Below are 14,697 nucleotides of genomic sequence, written 5' to 3' on the forward strand. Positions count from 1 at the left end.
CTTTATGGACTATTCTGTTGATCGACTATTCTCGATTGGCGAATCGCCGCCAGGCACGAAAATGCCCCAAAACGAGTTGATGATTAGATTGGTACCGAGCGAGAGATTTTCAGCATGCTTCTTCCAACCGTACATGATTTTATTAGGAATTTTCCACTTCTAGGTTTATTTCTAAGGATAAGTCATACGTTAACGATATTGTATAACAATGTTGTGCCATACGATATTGCGAACGAAAGGGTTTCCATTATGCAAATATTTTGTGATTGGTGCTAGCAGGGATTTTTCATACTCTCCTGCAAATTGTGTCTCAATTTTGAGAAAATCCAAATTTAGAAAAGATCTTCAAGACCACACAAACGCTAGCGATACAGATTCTATAGATACACTTGTTAACCAGAAAATCAATCAGAAGTTAAAGGAAGAGAAGATTGAAGCAAAAAAGCCTACTGAATATGACCAGCCGATAAAGAAGGGGAAAATGCATGCTGAATCATCTACTCAGACAAATAATGAACCTGAAAAAAAATCAAAAAAAATTGCCAACAAGAATGAAAAGATAAATTCAGAAAAACTCAAGCAAGACAAACCAAAGACTTTCAAAAGGACAAATAAGGAGGAGAAAAAGGATCCAGAATTTGCAGTTGTCAAAATTAAAAAAAAGAAGAAGGCAATAAGAAAAGCAGATGGCTCCAAATTTCAATTGGACATACCAACCTTTTTATCTGTCGCAAATTTTGCCACAGTATTGCGTGTCCGTGTTCCCGAGTTACTTGAAAAGTTACAAGAACTTGGTTTTGAAAACATTACAAATGAGCATATTTTGGATGCTGAAACTGCAGAATTAGTTGCAGAAGAATATGGGTTCGAGGTGAACCGTGATGATAATTTGGGCGCCGATTTATTTCCAGCTCCATTACCAACGGATGATAAGAAATTAAAATCTAGATCTCCTGTTGTTACTATCATGGGTCATGTCGATCATGGTAAAACTACAATTTTGGATTTTTTGAGAAAATCATCAATCGTCAAAGGTGAGTTTGGAGGTATAACCCAGCATATTGGAGCTTTTGTTGTACAGACGCCCGTAAGTAAGAAAAAGATCACATTTCTTGATACACCGGGCCATGCAGCCTTTTTGAAAATGCGTGAGAGAGGTGCCAATATCACCGATATTATCATATTAGTTGTTGCGGCAGAGGATAGTGTTAAGCCTCAGACTTTAGAAGCCATCAAACATGCGAAGGCATCCGGTGTTCCCGTTGTTGTAGCAATAAATAAATGTGATAAGGAAGAAGCAAATCCTGACAAGGTTGTTGCGGATTTATCATCGAACGGTATAGATGTTGAAGATTATGGTGGGGATACTCCTGTGGTCAGAATATCAGCGAAAACTGGTATGGGGATGAAAGAACTTGAAGAAACCATTGTGACCATTGCGGAGCTACTGGAACTCAAAACAGAAGAGAAAGGTGTTGTTGAAGGCTGGGTTTTAGAGTCACAAGTAAAAAAAGGTTTGGGAAATGTTGCTAGTTTCCTCGTGAAGAAAGGGGAACTCAAACCAGGTTGTATCCTAGTTGCTGGTACCACTTTCTGTAAGGTTAAAGTTATGAAAGATGAAAAGAATAAAATCATTAAGGTTGCAATGCCTTCTCAGCCGATTGAAGTCTCAGGATGGAAAGAGTTACCTGAAGCAGGTGATTATGGAATCCAAGCAAAAGATGAAAGTTTTGCCAAGAAAGTCATAATTAACAGAGAGAAGAGAAAACGGATGATGGAAGAAGCATCTCAAATTGAAGAAATGAATCAGCGCAGAATCAAAGCAATCGAGGATTCTAAGAGAGACGAGAAAATCCAAGAATATCAATTACAGGGCTTTAGTTTAGAAGAAATAAAAACCATCGAACCTGAATTATTTGACGACGAAACATCGAAGATCCAAGACGTCAATTTTATCATCAAAGCAGATGTTAGTGGTTCTGCTGAAGCAGTAAGGCAGAGTATTGAAGGTTTGGGTAATGATGAAGTCAGGTCGAAAGTGTTATATGAAGAAGTTGGTCCACCTACTGATTCAGACATAGCCAGGGCAAAAGGATCTAACGCTCACATCCTGGCTTTCAATGTCAAAGTACCAAAAGATATTTTGAACAGTGCTTCTAAGGCACAAATCGAAATCAAGGAGTTCAATGTCATCTACCATTTGATTGAAGATGTTTTGGCTACCCTAACATCAAGATTACCTCCTATATATGAAACAAAAGTTGTTGCAAAAGTTTCGATCAAACAACTTTTTGAAATCACTTTGAAAGGTAGAGAAACAATGATGATTGCAGGTTCCAGAGTTGTTGATGGTATTCTCAAAAGAAACAATGCGGTAAGGTTGGTCAGAAATGGAAAAGTAATTTATACCGGGAAAATAAAACAGCTCAAGATAATGAAAAATGATGTTAACGAAGTTTTGAATGGCGCAGATTGTGGTATTGCATTAGAGAATGACCCTTTATTGGAAGCAGGAGACTTAATTGAATCTATCGAAAAGCTACCAATCGAAAGACACTTGTAAATATTTCGAAGATCATTGTGTACTAGCTTGTAAATAAAAAAATTATTATCATACATTATGTTACAAACCCGTGTATTAATTTTGCGAATCTATAAATTTTTTCAGCAATTGGAAAGACTAAAGTCTCATGTTCCTACTTCTATAAATCTACTGGCGTCAAAGATTGCCTTCCGAGTTGTAGGATTGAGTGCTAACAATATGCGAACAAACATGATAAAGTTTGTTAAGGGTATCACGCTGTTGGGTTGAGATATCGGATGCGTCTAACAGTACTTTAAACTTTTTGACAAACAAGCGTCCGGAATCATGGAAATGTAACTGCAAAATGAACATTTGAATCCACGACTCACACTTATCAGATGTGTCATTATAGTTTTGCAGTAAGTAATTGATTGTATCTATCTCGTAAGAGAAAAATGACTCTAGTAGCGTACTTATTTTTTGCCTGTCAATGGTGCAGTTACTGACTTGGGTGAACGTATCTCTCACTGTTTTCAAATCTTCTGAAGCCTCATCAAGCGACTGAATAGAAAGACTTTTCGAATATATTGAGGACAGTTGAGGTTTTATGTTACTTCCAACAATAGTGTCTCTGGAGAAAGAAACTATAGACTGTGAATCGACAGAGTCTGATTCAGAACTCATGTCGTTGTCTATATCAGTTGATTCGTTGAGCTTATCCTTCGAGTTACTTGAAATAGGTTCCTTCTTTTCATAAGCCTTTTCTGTTTCAGGCTCCTTCTTTTGTTTTCGGCTTGTATACCCTGGTATCATGTTGCTTTTTACCTTTTGTGAGAAACTTTTCAAGCCATCTCCTGTTTTAAGATAATCTTTGAAGTTAGGGGAAACTTCAATTGTTTCCTTCTCCTCCTCGGAGTCTGAGCTACTACTATTTTCAGTATGAACCCTTTCAACCATTCTCACCCATATTCTTCTTCTGACAAAATTACCGAACTTTCCAACTCCTGTCCAGTTATAGCTTCCAAATCTAATTGTGGAATATATCCAACCTTCTTCATCGACATCTTTAATCATTATGACATGCCATTTTTTCCAACACCATCTCCAATTGTTTCCGGGTTCCGGGTACATAGATAAACTTGTCAAATTTTGGCCAGTCAACGCTTGGTACTTTGGAGGATCCAAGGGATACAAAACTGATTGTTTACAAAACATTTTCGAGCCAAATAGGGTAGCTCCTCGTTGATTTTCTATAATTATTTCGTACTTTACAGACTTTCCATTGGGATCAGAACTCTCCTTTATCTTTCCCAAATCTTTAAGCGTTTCATTCTCCATGGTGAATTGAGATAAACATTTCAAAAACTCGTCAGCCTTGTAGAATTGGGGCATCCTAGTAATCCCTTTATCCATATTCTCATAGTGAGTCACCGATCTTTCGATTCTGTTTCGGCGATCATGAGAAAGTGTGGAAATATTCGATATTTGTGAAGTTAGTTCTGCTTGGGTCAAATTAGAAACGTCATCGTTGTTGTCATCCTCATCGTAATCACTAGCAGAGTTAGACAAATCAAGAGGCCCTATTCTTTCATCGAGGCTCTCCATTGGAGATAAAGGATCGGATTCCCCATCAGACATTCCTTACTCGTGATATTTTACAGCTCACTCTCTCATTTAATTGTGTATGCGTAACCGTGGTACCTCTCTTCTGATGATCCGTTTTCTAGATACTAACCAGTAATACTGTCCCGGCATGAATCTGCAAACTTCCCCGAAACAGAAGGGCCTGTCAGATCAGCGCGTGTGCCACTAATCAGAGTGGATGTGTTCGTCGTTAAAATCAAACTCCACTGTTCAATTTTCAATGAGAATTTGCTATGACCTCAATCACTTCAGGATCCCATCCAACTGGCTTAGACTATTCAACAATCTAGGTAGTCATTACCTATTGGTATTTGTTCGACGATACTAGATTCCGAGGTGAGAGATCAACATGTCGAAAACTGAGACGGTTGACTCAACAAGTGATAATGAACGTTCTAAATCTATAACGCCGATTTTAGAAAAGAAAATGCAATTATTTGATGGGTATCAAGATAAAACTGATGAAGTGAAGGCCCAATTTGTGGTTCTTCCAGAAAACCGGTATATCAGTAGACTGAAAAATGTCTACTCAGCATCAAACGAATTCATGACCTGTGACTGCGAAGAGGAAGTTGTTAATGGTCTCAACATCGCTTGTGGTCCCGAGTCAGATTGCATTAATAGATTAACAAATATTGAATGTGTAGATGACCAGTGTGGATGTGGTGATTATTGCTTGAATCAGCGGTTTCAGCGAAGAGAATATGCAAATATTTCAATATTCCTAACTGCCGAAAAAGGATACGGTATGAGAGCTAATGTGGAAATTCCTGCCCATAGTTTCATAATTGAATACATGGGAGAAATTGTAGATAGTGAAGAATACAAGGTGAGAAAGCAAAACTACGATGCAGAAGGAATAAAGCATTTTTACTTCATGATGATCCAGGATAATGAAATCATTGACGCAACTAAGAAGGCCAGTTTGGGAAGATATTGCAATCATTCCTGTGATCCGAATGCCTACATTGAAAAGTGGGTTGTTAATAAAAGGTTCAGAATGGGAATATTTGCCAAGAGAACGATCAATAAAGGAGAGGAAATTTGTTTTGACTATAATGTAGACCGATACGGTGCACAACCTCAGAAATGCTTTTGTGGAGCCGCAAATTGTCTTGGTGTCATGGGTGGTAAAACGCAAAGTGAAACTGTAAGACTCCTACCTCATATTATTACTGAAGCCTTAGGTGTCCGTGCAAGTGATGAAAAAAAATGGCTCAAAGAACAAAAGAAGAATGGTGTTAAAGTTACCAATGACAACGTTGACTCTAATGTCAATGTAGAGTTTGTGAAAGCTTTAGAATTAAAGCCCCTTGATACATCTGATGTTGGAAAAATTTCAAGTTGCTTGATGCAGCCAGACTTGGATTTGATAGTTATAAAACGTATCTTGGAAAGATTTGGTATGGCTTTTGATGATGATCTTGAAGGCTTACTTTTTAGGCTCAACAGATTTCATGGGATGCAAGCGTTAGGGCATGCTTTGAAAACTGTACTTCTAGGAGTTGGTGAAAAAGATGCACTTGGCGCTGATCAGATGAACGTTTTGGACATGACCATATATTTATTTGAGCATTGGCCAAAGCTTAAATCGAAAAACTCGATTCAAGCCGGTGAAGTTGAAGAATTATTGAGGAAGTTTGAAACCAAAAATCTCTCCGGAAATATGAATTCTAGAATCGACCATTTACTAGAAGAGTGGTCAACCCTTGAGGTGGTGTACAGAATCCCTAAGAAGCTCGAGAAAAGTGAGTCACAGAAAGTGCTTGATGATAGAAGGAGCCGCTCAGGAAATGCCCCAAGCACCGGCAATAAACTTCCAACTGGACCTGCATCTTTGATTAAGCAACCTTGGGGTGACCTCGATGTATCTAAGCTGCCAGAAAATAGAAAGTTGGATGGTTGTCCCTTACCCCCTGGGTGGGAATGGGCGCTAGATCCTACTACACAAACAAGATACTATTTTAACAGGCTTATGAATTCCACCCAATGGGAGAAACCAGAGTGGCCGATGGATAAAGTGACTAAAGAGGACGAAGAAAGGCGGAAGCGCAAAGAGCGTGATAGGGAAAGAGAAAAGGCTAGGGAGCTGAGGGACCTGAAAGTTTTAGAAAAAGAACGTGCACTGAAAAGACAATCGGAGTTGAAACAGGAGGAAGAAAAACTGAACATGTTATCCAGTATCATTGCTGAAGCTTCTAGAAGCGGGAGTGATGAGAACGAGCAGTCCAAGACAAAAAAATCTAGAGCAATATTAAAATCTAAGTCTAGATCGAAGAGTAATGCCAGTCGTGGTGAGAAGGCAGTTCGGATGAGTGATCAAGAAAATGAGAAGAAGCGTGCATCATCCAATTCGACTGGTGAGAAAGAGCACAAACGCTCTAGTGGAAACCACTCTTTGGATAAGAAATGGATGAGTTTGTTTGCATCTTATGTCCCTAACATACTGAAAAGGTATGAATCGGAAATTGGCAGGGATAACCTGAAAAACTGCGCAAGAGACATTGTACACCATCTTACAAAAAAGGAAGAGAAAAGGCACGAAGGAGAGGCTGCTCCATCCACATTGTCTGATGAACGGAAGATTAAAATTAAAGCATTTTCCAAAGAGTATATGGCCAAGTTTATGCAAAAGTTTGAGGAAAAGAAGAAAAAAAAGCTTGAGCTTTCTAACCCACCTTCTAAAAGAGCAAAACTTTAAGTTTTGCTCAATTCCAGGGTTATGAATGTAAAATTCAGCCACAAAAGTGCGTCCTATTAGAGTATATTATACCGTGTATTAATAATTTATAAATTATAGAAGAAAAAGTTCTTAAAGTTTAACTAAAGCTTTTCAAAAGCCTTGCCGACAATGTCAGCTAGTATATCAGCATGTTTTTTACCAAAAACTAGGGCGGGTCTCAATCTGACACCTTGGTCACCACAACCACCAATGTTCAAACCAAGTTTTTTGCATTCACCCAAAAGTTGGTTTCGTTCTGCTGCAGTTGGAAGGTCAAAAGCAATAAAAAAGCCTCTTCCCTTGCCTCTCAAATTGAGCAACTTAGAGTTCTTTTCGCCAATCAAAGCAAGTTTAGAATAGAGGTAGTCACCTGTTTCGGCAGCGTTCTTTAATAAATCTTTCTCCTTAATCTGCCCGATAATCGCTTTAGCAATCAAAGCCTTTGAAGGATCACCACACCACGTGTTGAATTGTCTGAAAGGCTGATCACCGGCTAAACCTTCTTCACTGAAAAAGAAACCAGCGTTTTGCATTTTCTTTGAGAAGGTCATGATGTCAGGGGTAACATCATAATGTTCATGTAACCACATCTTACCAGAACCACCACCACCGGTTTGGACCTCATCAATGATCATAAGAACGTCGTGTTTTTTAGTGATAGCTCTGATACCTTGGAAGAAGGCTGGAGAAGCGTGGTTGTCGCCACCTTCGGACTGGACTGGTTCTACGATGGCAGCAGCAATCTTGCTTGGGTAGTTGGTAATGATTGCGTCAAGTTCTTGCAAACATCTCTCCTCTTCTGCCTTGTTTTCGGCCTCGTATTTCTCCAAAGGATACTTCAAAGTTGGGAAAGGGGCCTTTGGCCAGTCAAAGGCGGGGATGTCCAATTTATGGATGGCCTTCGATCTGGTAGTAGACAACGAACCAAACAATCTGCCGTGGAAAGCTTTTTCAAACGAAAGAATCACCATGTCGGAAGTACCTGGCAATTGGTTCTCCATGACAGAGATCAGTTCCTCTTGTGTGAACGGCTTTCCACCTCTCTTCTTGTTTGCCTGGTACATCAGTGCTGCCTTGAATGCCATTTCGTTGGCGTCAGAACCGGTGTGTGCGGTACAGACCTTGTCCAATCCCTTTGGAGCAACGGAAAGTAGACCTTCCTTCAAGATATCGTAGTAATCAGTGGAAGGGAAGCATGCCAATGCTGGTCTATTGCATAGAGCAACAGCCATCTCAGCCGAGTGGGCCATTTTCAAAAGTGCTGGATTGTTGTAGCCCAATGCGATCGAGGAGATTTGACAGTACGAATCCAAAAGCTTGTTTCCGTCGGCATCGCAGATGTAGTTACCCAAGGAGTTGTAGTAATCGGTGACAAAGTATGCCGCCTTGGTGTCGTAGACACTGGCTAGCTCTGCAAGCTTTGCGTTTGACTTAGGACCTGGAATGGCCGTTTTGACTTCTGGTCCTTTTGGCTCGGTTGGAAAATAGCTTTCAGAGATCGACATCTGGAGTAGAGCTGATGGTGCCTGCTTGGGAAAAAGTTATACGAAAGAACTTCAAATTTACCTCCCTAAAGCTGCTTCGCCAAGAACTATAGTCTAGCTGAACGCTCCTCTCGAGAGAGGGGGACCGACTGCTTAAATAGAGGTCTTCGAGATGCATCTTCGGCTTATCTGCCGACCACCTGCCACGGAAGTCCATCCCCGTCCCCAAGCGGCCGATACTGTCCAGATGGGGCAATCAGATCGATAATAACCCACGTAGCGGTTAATTTTTATGTGGCGGAAGTGGAAGCCGCCGATCGACCCCGGTCGTTTTATCTCGCTTTTCCGTCTGCTCACCCGTTAGGGGCGGATACGCTAGAATAAGGAAAGACAGGGTTGAAGACGTTGCGGGTAGGATGACAGGGTAAAACAGGCCAGACTAGGGGAAGTAGAAGGACCGGTGTTCTGCAAAACGCTGAATACACAGAACGGAACATCAGAATGGACCAGTCGGCTTTGAGTGGAAGTTTCGAGGTAGACAGCAATGCTACGGTGTTACTCATGGGTCTCAGACGGTCTGGGAAATCGTCAATATGCAAGGTGGTATTCCACAACACCCAGCCGTTGGATACGTTGTACCTCGAGAGTACGACCAAGCCGACAACAGAAAACTTTAAGTCGTTGATCGACTTGGCGGTGATTGAGCTTCCCGGGCAGTTGAACCTGTTTGAACCGGCGTTGTACGATTACGAGAAGTTGTTCACGTCGATCGGAGCGTTGGTGTATGTTATCGACTCACAGGACGAGTATCTCAGTGCGTTGCAGAATTTGGCTGTGATCATCAAATATGCCGTGAGTGTGAACCCTAAGATTCACATTGAGGTGTTGATTCACAAGATCGACGGGTTATCCGAAGACTTCAGGCTCGACACTCAGCGAGATATAATGCAAAGGGTTGGCGACGATTTGCTAGATTATGGGTTGGAGGGCGTCCAGATCTCGTTCTACTTGACGTCGATTTTTGACCATTCAATTTACGAGGCGTTTTCGAGAATTGTCCAGAAATTGATATATGAGTTGCCGGCACTTGAAAACTTGCTTGACTTATTGATGCAGTACAGCAACTTTGACAAGGTATTCTTGTTCGACATCAACTCCAAAATCTACGTGGCCACCGACTCTTCTCCTGTCGATATACAGAACTATGAGGTTTGCGCTGAGTTCATCGACGTGTCAATAGATTTGGACGGCTTGTACGAATCAAATAGCCAGCAGCAGCAGCAGCAGCAGCAGCAGCACGCACAGCAGCTGAAACGTAATTCCATAACGGATACTTTCGAGGACAGTATGAATCAAAGCCAGTATCAAACAAGCGTCTCTGAAGATCTCGACGCTTTGGCAAATACTAAACCTACAAAATGCATTTCCAGGCTCGAGAACGGTACCATGCTCTACTTGCACCAGATGATACGAGGATTGGCTCTAGTTGCCGTTAGTCGCTTGGAAGACAGCGATGAGACAACCGCACTGTCGGTTATTGACCACAATGTTGCTATCTTCAAAAAAAGTTTAGAGAAAATGTGGGAGCATGCAAAATTTAGATAGTTTTTTGTTTAAACTATTACAGCTTTCAACGTGAATCAACTACTTTTGAGTGGTAGATTTAACACAATCTTTTTAGGTGATTTCAAAACAATAAAGCTTACTATCTATCCTGAAAGTAAAAGTGGTTGAAAAAAATTAAGGTTTAAGCGACAACTGCAGGATTCGAACCTGCGCGGGCAAAGCCCAAAAGATTTCTAATCTTTCTCCTTAACCACTCGGACAAATTGCCAATTACGTAAAAATTTAAGTTCTTCATACTATAGAGTAGCTTAATCACGTTTTTAGCTTATGTAAGAGATTGTTTATTGCTTTTTTTAATAAAAGATCTTTGTTAATTAGAGTTATTAAAACTAGAAACTCTATCTGAAACAATTTTAAACTTCGAATATACTGACTTTTGTTGTGTATTAAGCTTATAAAACTACTCAAATGAATATATGTTAATCCTATAACCTCTCTCTCTTAAGCCAGCAAGAAACAACTATTTATTGCTAATTACGTAAGAGAAGCCGGATATATTGCACGTCCCTGAAAGAAAAGAAACTTTTGTGAGTTTGGCCGAGTGGTCTAAGGCGTTGCGTTCAGGTCGCAATATCTTCGGATGCAAGAGTTCGAACCTCTTAGCTCACAAAAAAGAAAGTACTTAACTACTTTCAAATTTTTTTTCTGGCGTTTTTGATGATGAATATTATTACATTTTTAGCAGGATTATCAAGGTCTTTGTCTCTAATTGTAGCGGCTTTGATGTAGAAAATTCTAAGATATATTTGAAAAGGACTTCTGTTTGATGAGCGCTGTTCGAGGCTCGAAGCAGTTTTTTTTTTTCAGTAGCGATCAAGCAATAGCCGAAAATTTTATTCGTGATCTGCCATAACAGACAACAATTTCTTCCATCTTTAAAGAAACTTCTGATGAAATGGATCTTGCAATCGTAACAGAGGTTAATAAATTATTTTATCAATAATGGATTTTGATGACGACATCCCGTAAGTATATTTTTTTTTTTGAAAATGATGAAAACTCATCTTGCTAACACTAGATCCTGTTTTTCTCTCTTTATATTACTTTTTTATTTTTATCTAGAACATTATCAGCAGATACTCTAGCTGCATTACAAGCCTTCAAAAGTGAAGAGCAAGAAAGAAATGAAAAATTTATGAAAATGTACCAACAAGCAGAAGATGATTTCGATAACCGTGAAAAGTTAACAATTGACGACTTCAAGGAAGATTGGCAACTATCACAGTTTTGGTACAGCGACTCTACAGCAAACACCTTGCTAGACGCACTCTTAGAAGGTGCCACAGAAGAAACAGTTATTTGTATCGCCAGCGCACCTTCTGTTTATGCAATAATAAACAAAAGGGATCCTTCCACGCTACCGACAAAAAATATTTACTTATTTGAATTTGATAAGAGATTTGAACTACTGTCAGGCAAAGAGCACTTTGGATTTTATGATTACAATGACCCAAACAAATTTCGTGAGGATTTGAGGGGAAAGGTCGATAGATTATTAATTGACCCACCATTTCTTGAAGCTGAATGTCAGAAAAACTCATCAGAAACAGCCAAATTATTAGTCAAGGATGTAAAGACTTCAAAGTTGATAACCTGTACAGGGGAAAGAATGACAGAGAATGTGTTGAAGAACTATCCCGGTGTTCGAGTCACAGATTTCTTTCCTGAACATAAGAATGGATTAAGTAACGAGTTTAGATGCTATGCCAATTTCGACTGCCAACAGTGGAAAATGGTGTGATTATCCCTAATATTTTCACGAAAGCTAGCTTGCCATTCTATGTAACTGCTGTGTAGTAGCCGAGTAAGTTTCCTCTACCTAATTACCCGATATCAAGCCTTCATGAAGTAGCACAATTTTGTAGAGAGCGGAACGAGCAACCGGTCATCCTGTCATGTGCTCGTCGCCTAAAAAAATTTGGTGATGCATACTGATTGGAGCTACGAAAGCCGGCGTCTTAACGGCCCATCAGAGGCTCAGAACCCTCAGCAGTTGGGGAGTTCAAACATATAGTGGAGGACATAATAGAACCAGAATCGACACTGTGATATTTTGAAATCATCTTTGCAACACTTTACGTTCTGAGGATTCACTAAAGAATGCATATTGTTCTTATTCGACATTGTACACGAATAGATAAAAGCAAACACGGGATATCTCCCGGACAATCCGAAGTTTCGCTTCATGCAGGAGACCAAAATGACAATAAAGTAGGAGTTGAAGATTATGATGAATCGTCGAACTGGTTATCTAACTTTGATCCACCGCTTAATGAAGGTATAGCATCACTTGAAATGGAGAGTGCATTTAAAAAGATTTCCAACGACATTTTGAGCAAGAGTAGAACTAAACAGATAATGATTCATTCTTCGCCCTATAACAGGTGTATACAAACAAGTGAGTTGTTGTTAGACAAAATAATACATGGGAAACAGAATGATGTAGAGAAGATCAACACAAAACTCAGGGTTGACCAGGCACTATCAGAATGGTTGAACGAGAACTACAATTTGAAATATTTGCCACCCAACGATGATGGCTACTCCATGATTAACAATGTGAATGCCTATTTGAATCAACCGAGCCTTTCAGCAAGCAACGGTGCTTTTACTGAAACGACGAAGAACCAACTGCGAAACGTTAAGGACTCCACGTGGTCATATAACCAGTTGGGTCATTGTGGAGAATATGGGGAATCTGCGTCAGCATTCACTAGACGATGCTTTAACTACCTTATCAACTTGTTACAGTACTACTACACAAAGCAGGGGTCGGAGGTAGACCGACAGATGGCTGTTGTTATCATTTCGCACGGAGCCGTCATTTCGACGCTTTTACAGATCTTATTGGGTAGATCTATTTTCAGCGAGATCCCGCTCTGCACTCCAATATACTTCAAGCAATCACAAAAACGAAGGTCGGTGTTCAAGTTGATGGATTACGATTTCAATTTGAACAAGCTACTTGGGCCATCGACCGACCAAGAATTCTACAAGATTCTCGATTCGCCCATCGACTTGACGAAATTGGACCCGGACAACTTGAGAAGCGAGTTGACAATCGGAACTACAGGGTTCACGACGATCATACAGAGCATACCGAAGCAGATTGGATCGCCGAAGCAGAGCGGAGGCAAGGGCGAGCCAACAAGGCGGAGACGAAACACCATCAACATCGGAGACAAAGAGAAGGACGCCAGCGAGGACAACAAGATCGAATCATTGAAGCAGACGCGGTCGTCACGACAGTTGTACCTCTTGAATAAGAACACGAGCGAGGAAAAGGTGATTGATTTGGACAAGTTGCACAGCTACTTTGGGGGCGACAGCGGTTCGGACACGAACTCCGAGGATGAGACCGGTGCCGATGGAGGCAGGTCTGCGTCGTTTGACGAGTTCAAGGACCTGCAGGAGAACGGGCTGAACAAGAGCGTGTACAAGGGGTCGATCACCTCGTTGAGCTCTTTCAACGAGGAGAACAAAAGCAAGTTCCAGCTGAACATGAAGAACTTCTTCTCGAGGCCGTCGCCCATCAAGGGCGACCCCTTCTCGCACTTCTTCTTGAGCCGCAGCTCCACGATGGACGACGACGGCTCCGACTACGACGAGTTCAACATGTCTCGCAAGAGCTCGGTGACGAACGGCGACGACTCAATCCGCCTGAGCGCCTTTGCCGACAACGTCGCCGCCGCTAGCAGCATCAGCCACGGACTCGGCGTCTTTGCTGGCGACGACGACGCCGAGTCCTCAGGCGACGACAGCGACGGCTCGGACACACGCATCTTGTCCTTTGGCACCCGCAACAAGCTGCAGAACATGATCCTCACCGAGCGGGCCAAGGAGAAGGAGAAGGACGCCAGGGCGCGCATGCAGGCCGACGAGCCGACGACGGTTTTGGACGGCACCTTCGCAAAGGTCCCGCTCGGCTCCAACAGCAAGCTAAGTTTGGCGGCGCAGGGCGCCGCCAGCGCTAGCAGCAGCACGGGCGACATTAAGGGAAGCGGCAGCGGCAGCGGTGCGGACGGCGGCCAGGGCTCCAAGATCAAGCTGGTGATGCCGAGGTTGATTTCCACCCGCAACATGAATCTGCACGTACGGGGGGCCGACGGCGACGGCGACGGCGACGGCGACGCAGGCGTCGGCGGCTCGAGTGCCCACGAAACAGAGTACAGCGCCCGCGAGGAGCGACAGCGCCGCCGCCAGCAGCAGCAGCGGCGACATAGGCCGTCCCGCGGCAGCGTCAGCTCAGAGGATACCCTCAAAAAGATCCTTCTCCAGGAAGATTTGCGCCCGGGGTGGCCGGTGCGTTCCCTGGGCGCCGATCCGCCAGCCGGGGACGACGCCGACGAGAACGACGCGGAGGAGGAAGAGGAAGAGGAGGAGACCGGGTGGTTTGGGGGATTTTCCCGCCGGTAGCGAAGAGGGCGGCGGCGGCCGCCGCCGCATAGGGATTTGCGCCGCCTCGGGCCTGGGCTTCTGGGCCTCCGGGCTTCTGGGCCTCTGAACCCTCCCCCAGCTCTGTACCTGTACATAGCGAATACAGCAGCAGATCCGCGACGTAGAACGTAGCGCGTGCCCGCAGGCGGCGCGCCCGCCGAGGGGCGCGCCCGGCCGCAGACAATGCCCGCCCGCGCGCAACGGCCGGCCCGTGCGTCAACTAGTCCGGCGGAGGGCGGCCGAGCAGGGGCCGGGCGGGC

General features: G+C 42.7%; 7 protein-coding genes and 2 non-coding genes across 9 annotated transcripts; 6 read left to right on the plus strand and 3 right to left on the minus strand.

Annotated features, from left to right (window-relative positions):
* Positions 1-172: 172 nt before the first annotated feature.
* PICMEDRAFT_14210 (hypothetical protein) lies at positions 173-2,912 on the plus strand. Its single transcript, XM_019160272.1, has one exon. The coding sequence runs from the start codon at positions 209-211 to the stop codon at positions 2,561-2,563; it is 2,355 nt and encodes a 784-aa protein (XP_019019793.1). The 5' UTR covers positions 173-208; the 3' UTR covers positions 2,564-2,912.
* On the minus strand, positions 2,593-4,218 carry PICMEDRAFT_14211 (hypothetical protein). Its single transcript, XM_019160273.1, has one exon. It carries the CDS (start codon positions 4,160-4,162, stop codon positions 2,720-2,722), a length of 1,443 nt encoding a protein of 480 aa, XP_019019794.1. The 5' UTR covers positions 4,163-4,218; the 3' UTR covers positions 2,593-2,719.
* A 213-nt stretch (positions 4,219-4,431) lies between these two features.
* PICMEDRAFT_14212 (hypothetical protein) lies at positions 4,432-7,020 on the plus strand. The gene has a single exon (XM_019160274.1). It carries the CDS (start codon positions 4,518-4,520, stop codon positions 6,867-6,869), a length of 2,352 nt encoding a protein of 783 aa, XP_019019795.1. The 5' UTR covers positions 4,432-4,517; the 3' UTR covers positions 6,870-7,020.
* PICMEDRAFT_56890 (hypothetical protein) lies at positions 6,992-8,395 on the minus strand (the record flags this gene model as incomplete). Its single annotated transcript, XM_019163204.1, has 2 exons — positions 6,992-7,056; positions 7,111-8,395. 2 exons carry the CDS (start codon positions 8,393-8,395, stop codon positions 6,992-6,994), a joined length of 1,350 nt encoding a protein of 449 aa, XP_019019796.1.
* Positions 8,396-8,798: 403 nt separating this feature from the next.
* Positions 8,799-10,096, plus strand: PICMEDRAFT_14214 (hypothetical protein). The gene has a single exon (XM_019160275.1). The coding sequence runs from the start codon at positions 8,876-8,878 to the stop codon at positions 9,977-9,979; it is 1,104 nt and encodes a 367-aa protein (XP_019019797.1). The 5' UTR covers positions 8,799-8,875; the 3' UTR covers positions 9,980-10,096.
* A 30-nt stretch (positions 10,097-10,126) lies between these two features.
* Positions 10,127-10,208, minus strand: PICMEDRAFT_t31. Its single transcript has one exon. It is a non-coding gene; the product is annotated as a tRNA-Ser (tRNA).
* Positions 10,209-10,527: 319 nt separating this feature from the next.
* Positions 10,528-10,609, plus strand: PICMEDRAFT_t13. The gene has a single exon. It is a non-coding gene; the product is annotated as a tRNA-Leu (tRNA).
* A 256-nt stretch (positions 10,610-10,865) lies between these two features.
* PICMEDRAFT_14215 (hypothetical protein) lies at positions 10,866-11,887 on the plus strand. Its single transcript, XM_019160276.1, has 2 exons — positions 10,866-10,965; positions 11,063-11,887. The coding sequence occupies exons 1-2, from the start codon at positions 10,943-10,945 to the stop codon at positions 11,739-11,741; spliced, it is 702 nt and encodes a 233-aa protein (XP_019019798.1). The 5' UTR covers positions 10,866-10,942; the 3' UTR covers positions 11,742-11,887.
* A 102-nt stretch (positions 11,888-11,989) lies between these two features.
* Positions 11,990-14,606, plus strand: PICMEDRAFT_85646 (hypothetical protein). The gene has a single exon (XM_019165017.1). The coding sequence runs from the start codon at positions 12,101-12,103 to the stop codon at positions 14,414-14,416; it is 2,316 nt and encodes a 771-aa protein (XP_019019799.1). The 5' UTR covers positions 11,990-12,100; the 3' UTR covers positions 14,417-14,606.
* Positions 14,607-14,697: the final 91 nt, after the last annotated feature.

This window comes from Pichia membranifaciens, assembly GCF_001661235.1.
Source record: "Pichia membranifaciens NRRL Y-2026 unplaced genomic scaffold PICMEscaffold_1, whole genome shotgun sequence".
Classification (NCBI taxonomy): Eukaryota; Fungi; Ascomycota; class Pichiomycetes; order Pichiales; family Pichiaceae; genus Pichia; species Pichia membranifaciens.

Bases quoted from the DNA above. Each gene is read 5' to 3' on its own strand.
- PICMEDRAFT_14210 (XM_019160272.1), top strand. From the start codon at position 209: ATGTTGTGCCATACGATATTGCGAACGAAAGGGTTTCCATTATGCAAA.
- PICMEDRAFT_14211 (XM_019160273.1), bottom strand. From the start codon at position 4,162: ATGTCTGATGGGGAATCCGATCCTTTATCTCCAATGGAGAGCCTCGAT.
- PICMEDRAFT_14212 (XM_019160274.1), top strand. From the start codon at position 4,518: ATGTCGAAAACTGAGACGGTTGACTCAACAAGTGATAATGAACGTTCT.
- PICMEDRAFT_14214 (XM_019160275.1), top strand. From the start codon at position 8,876: ATGGACCAGTCGGCTTTGAGTGGAAGTTTCGAGGTAGACAGCAATGCT.
- PICMEDRAFT_14215 (XM_019160276.1), top strand. From the start codon at position 10,943: ATGGATTTTGATGACGACATCCC. The intron at 10,966-11,062 runs GTAAGTATATTT...ATTTTTATCTAG, and splicing joins GATTTTGATGACGACATCCC to AACATTATCAGCAGATACTC.
- PICMEDRAFT_85646 (XM_019165017.1), top strand. From the start codon at position 12,101: ATGCATATTGTTCTTATTCGACATTGTACACGAATAGATAAAAGCAAA.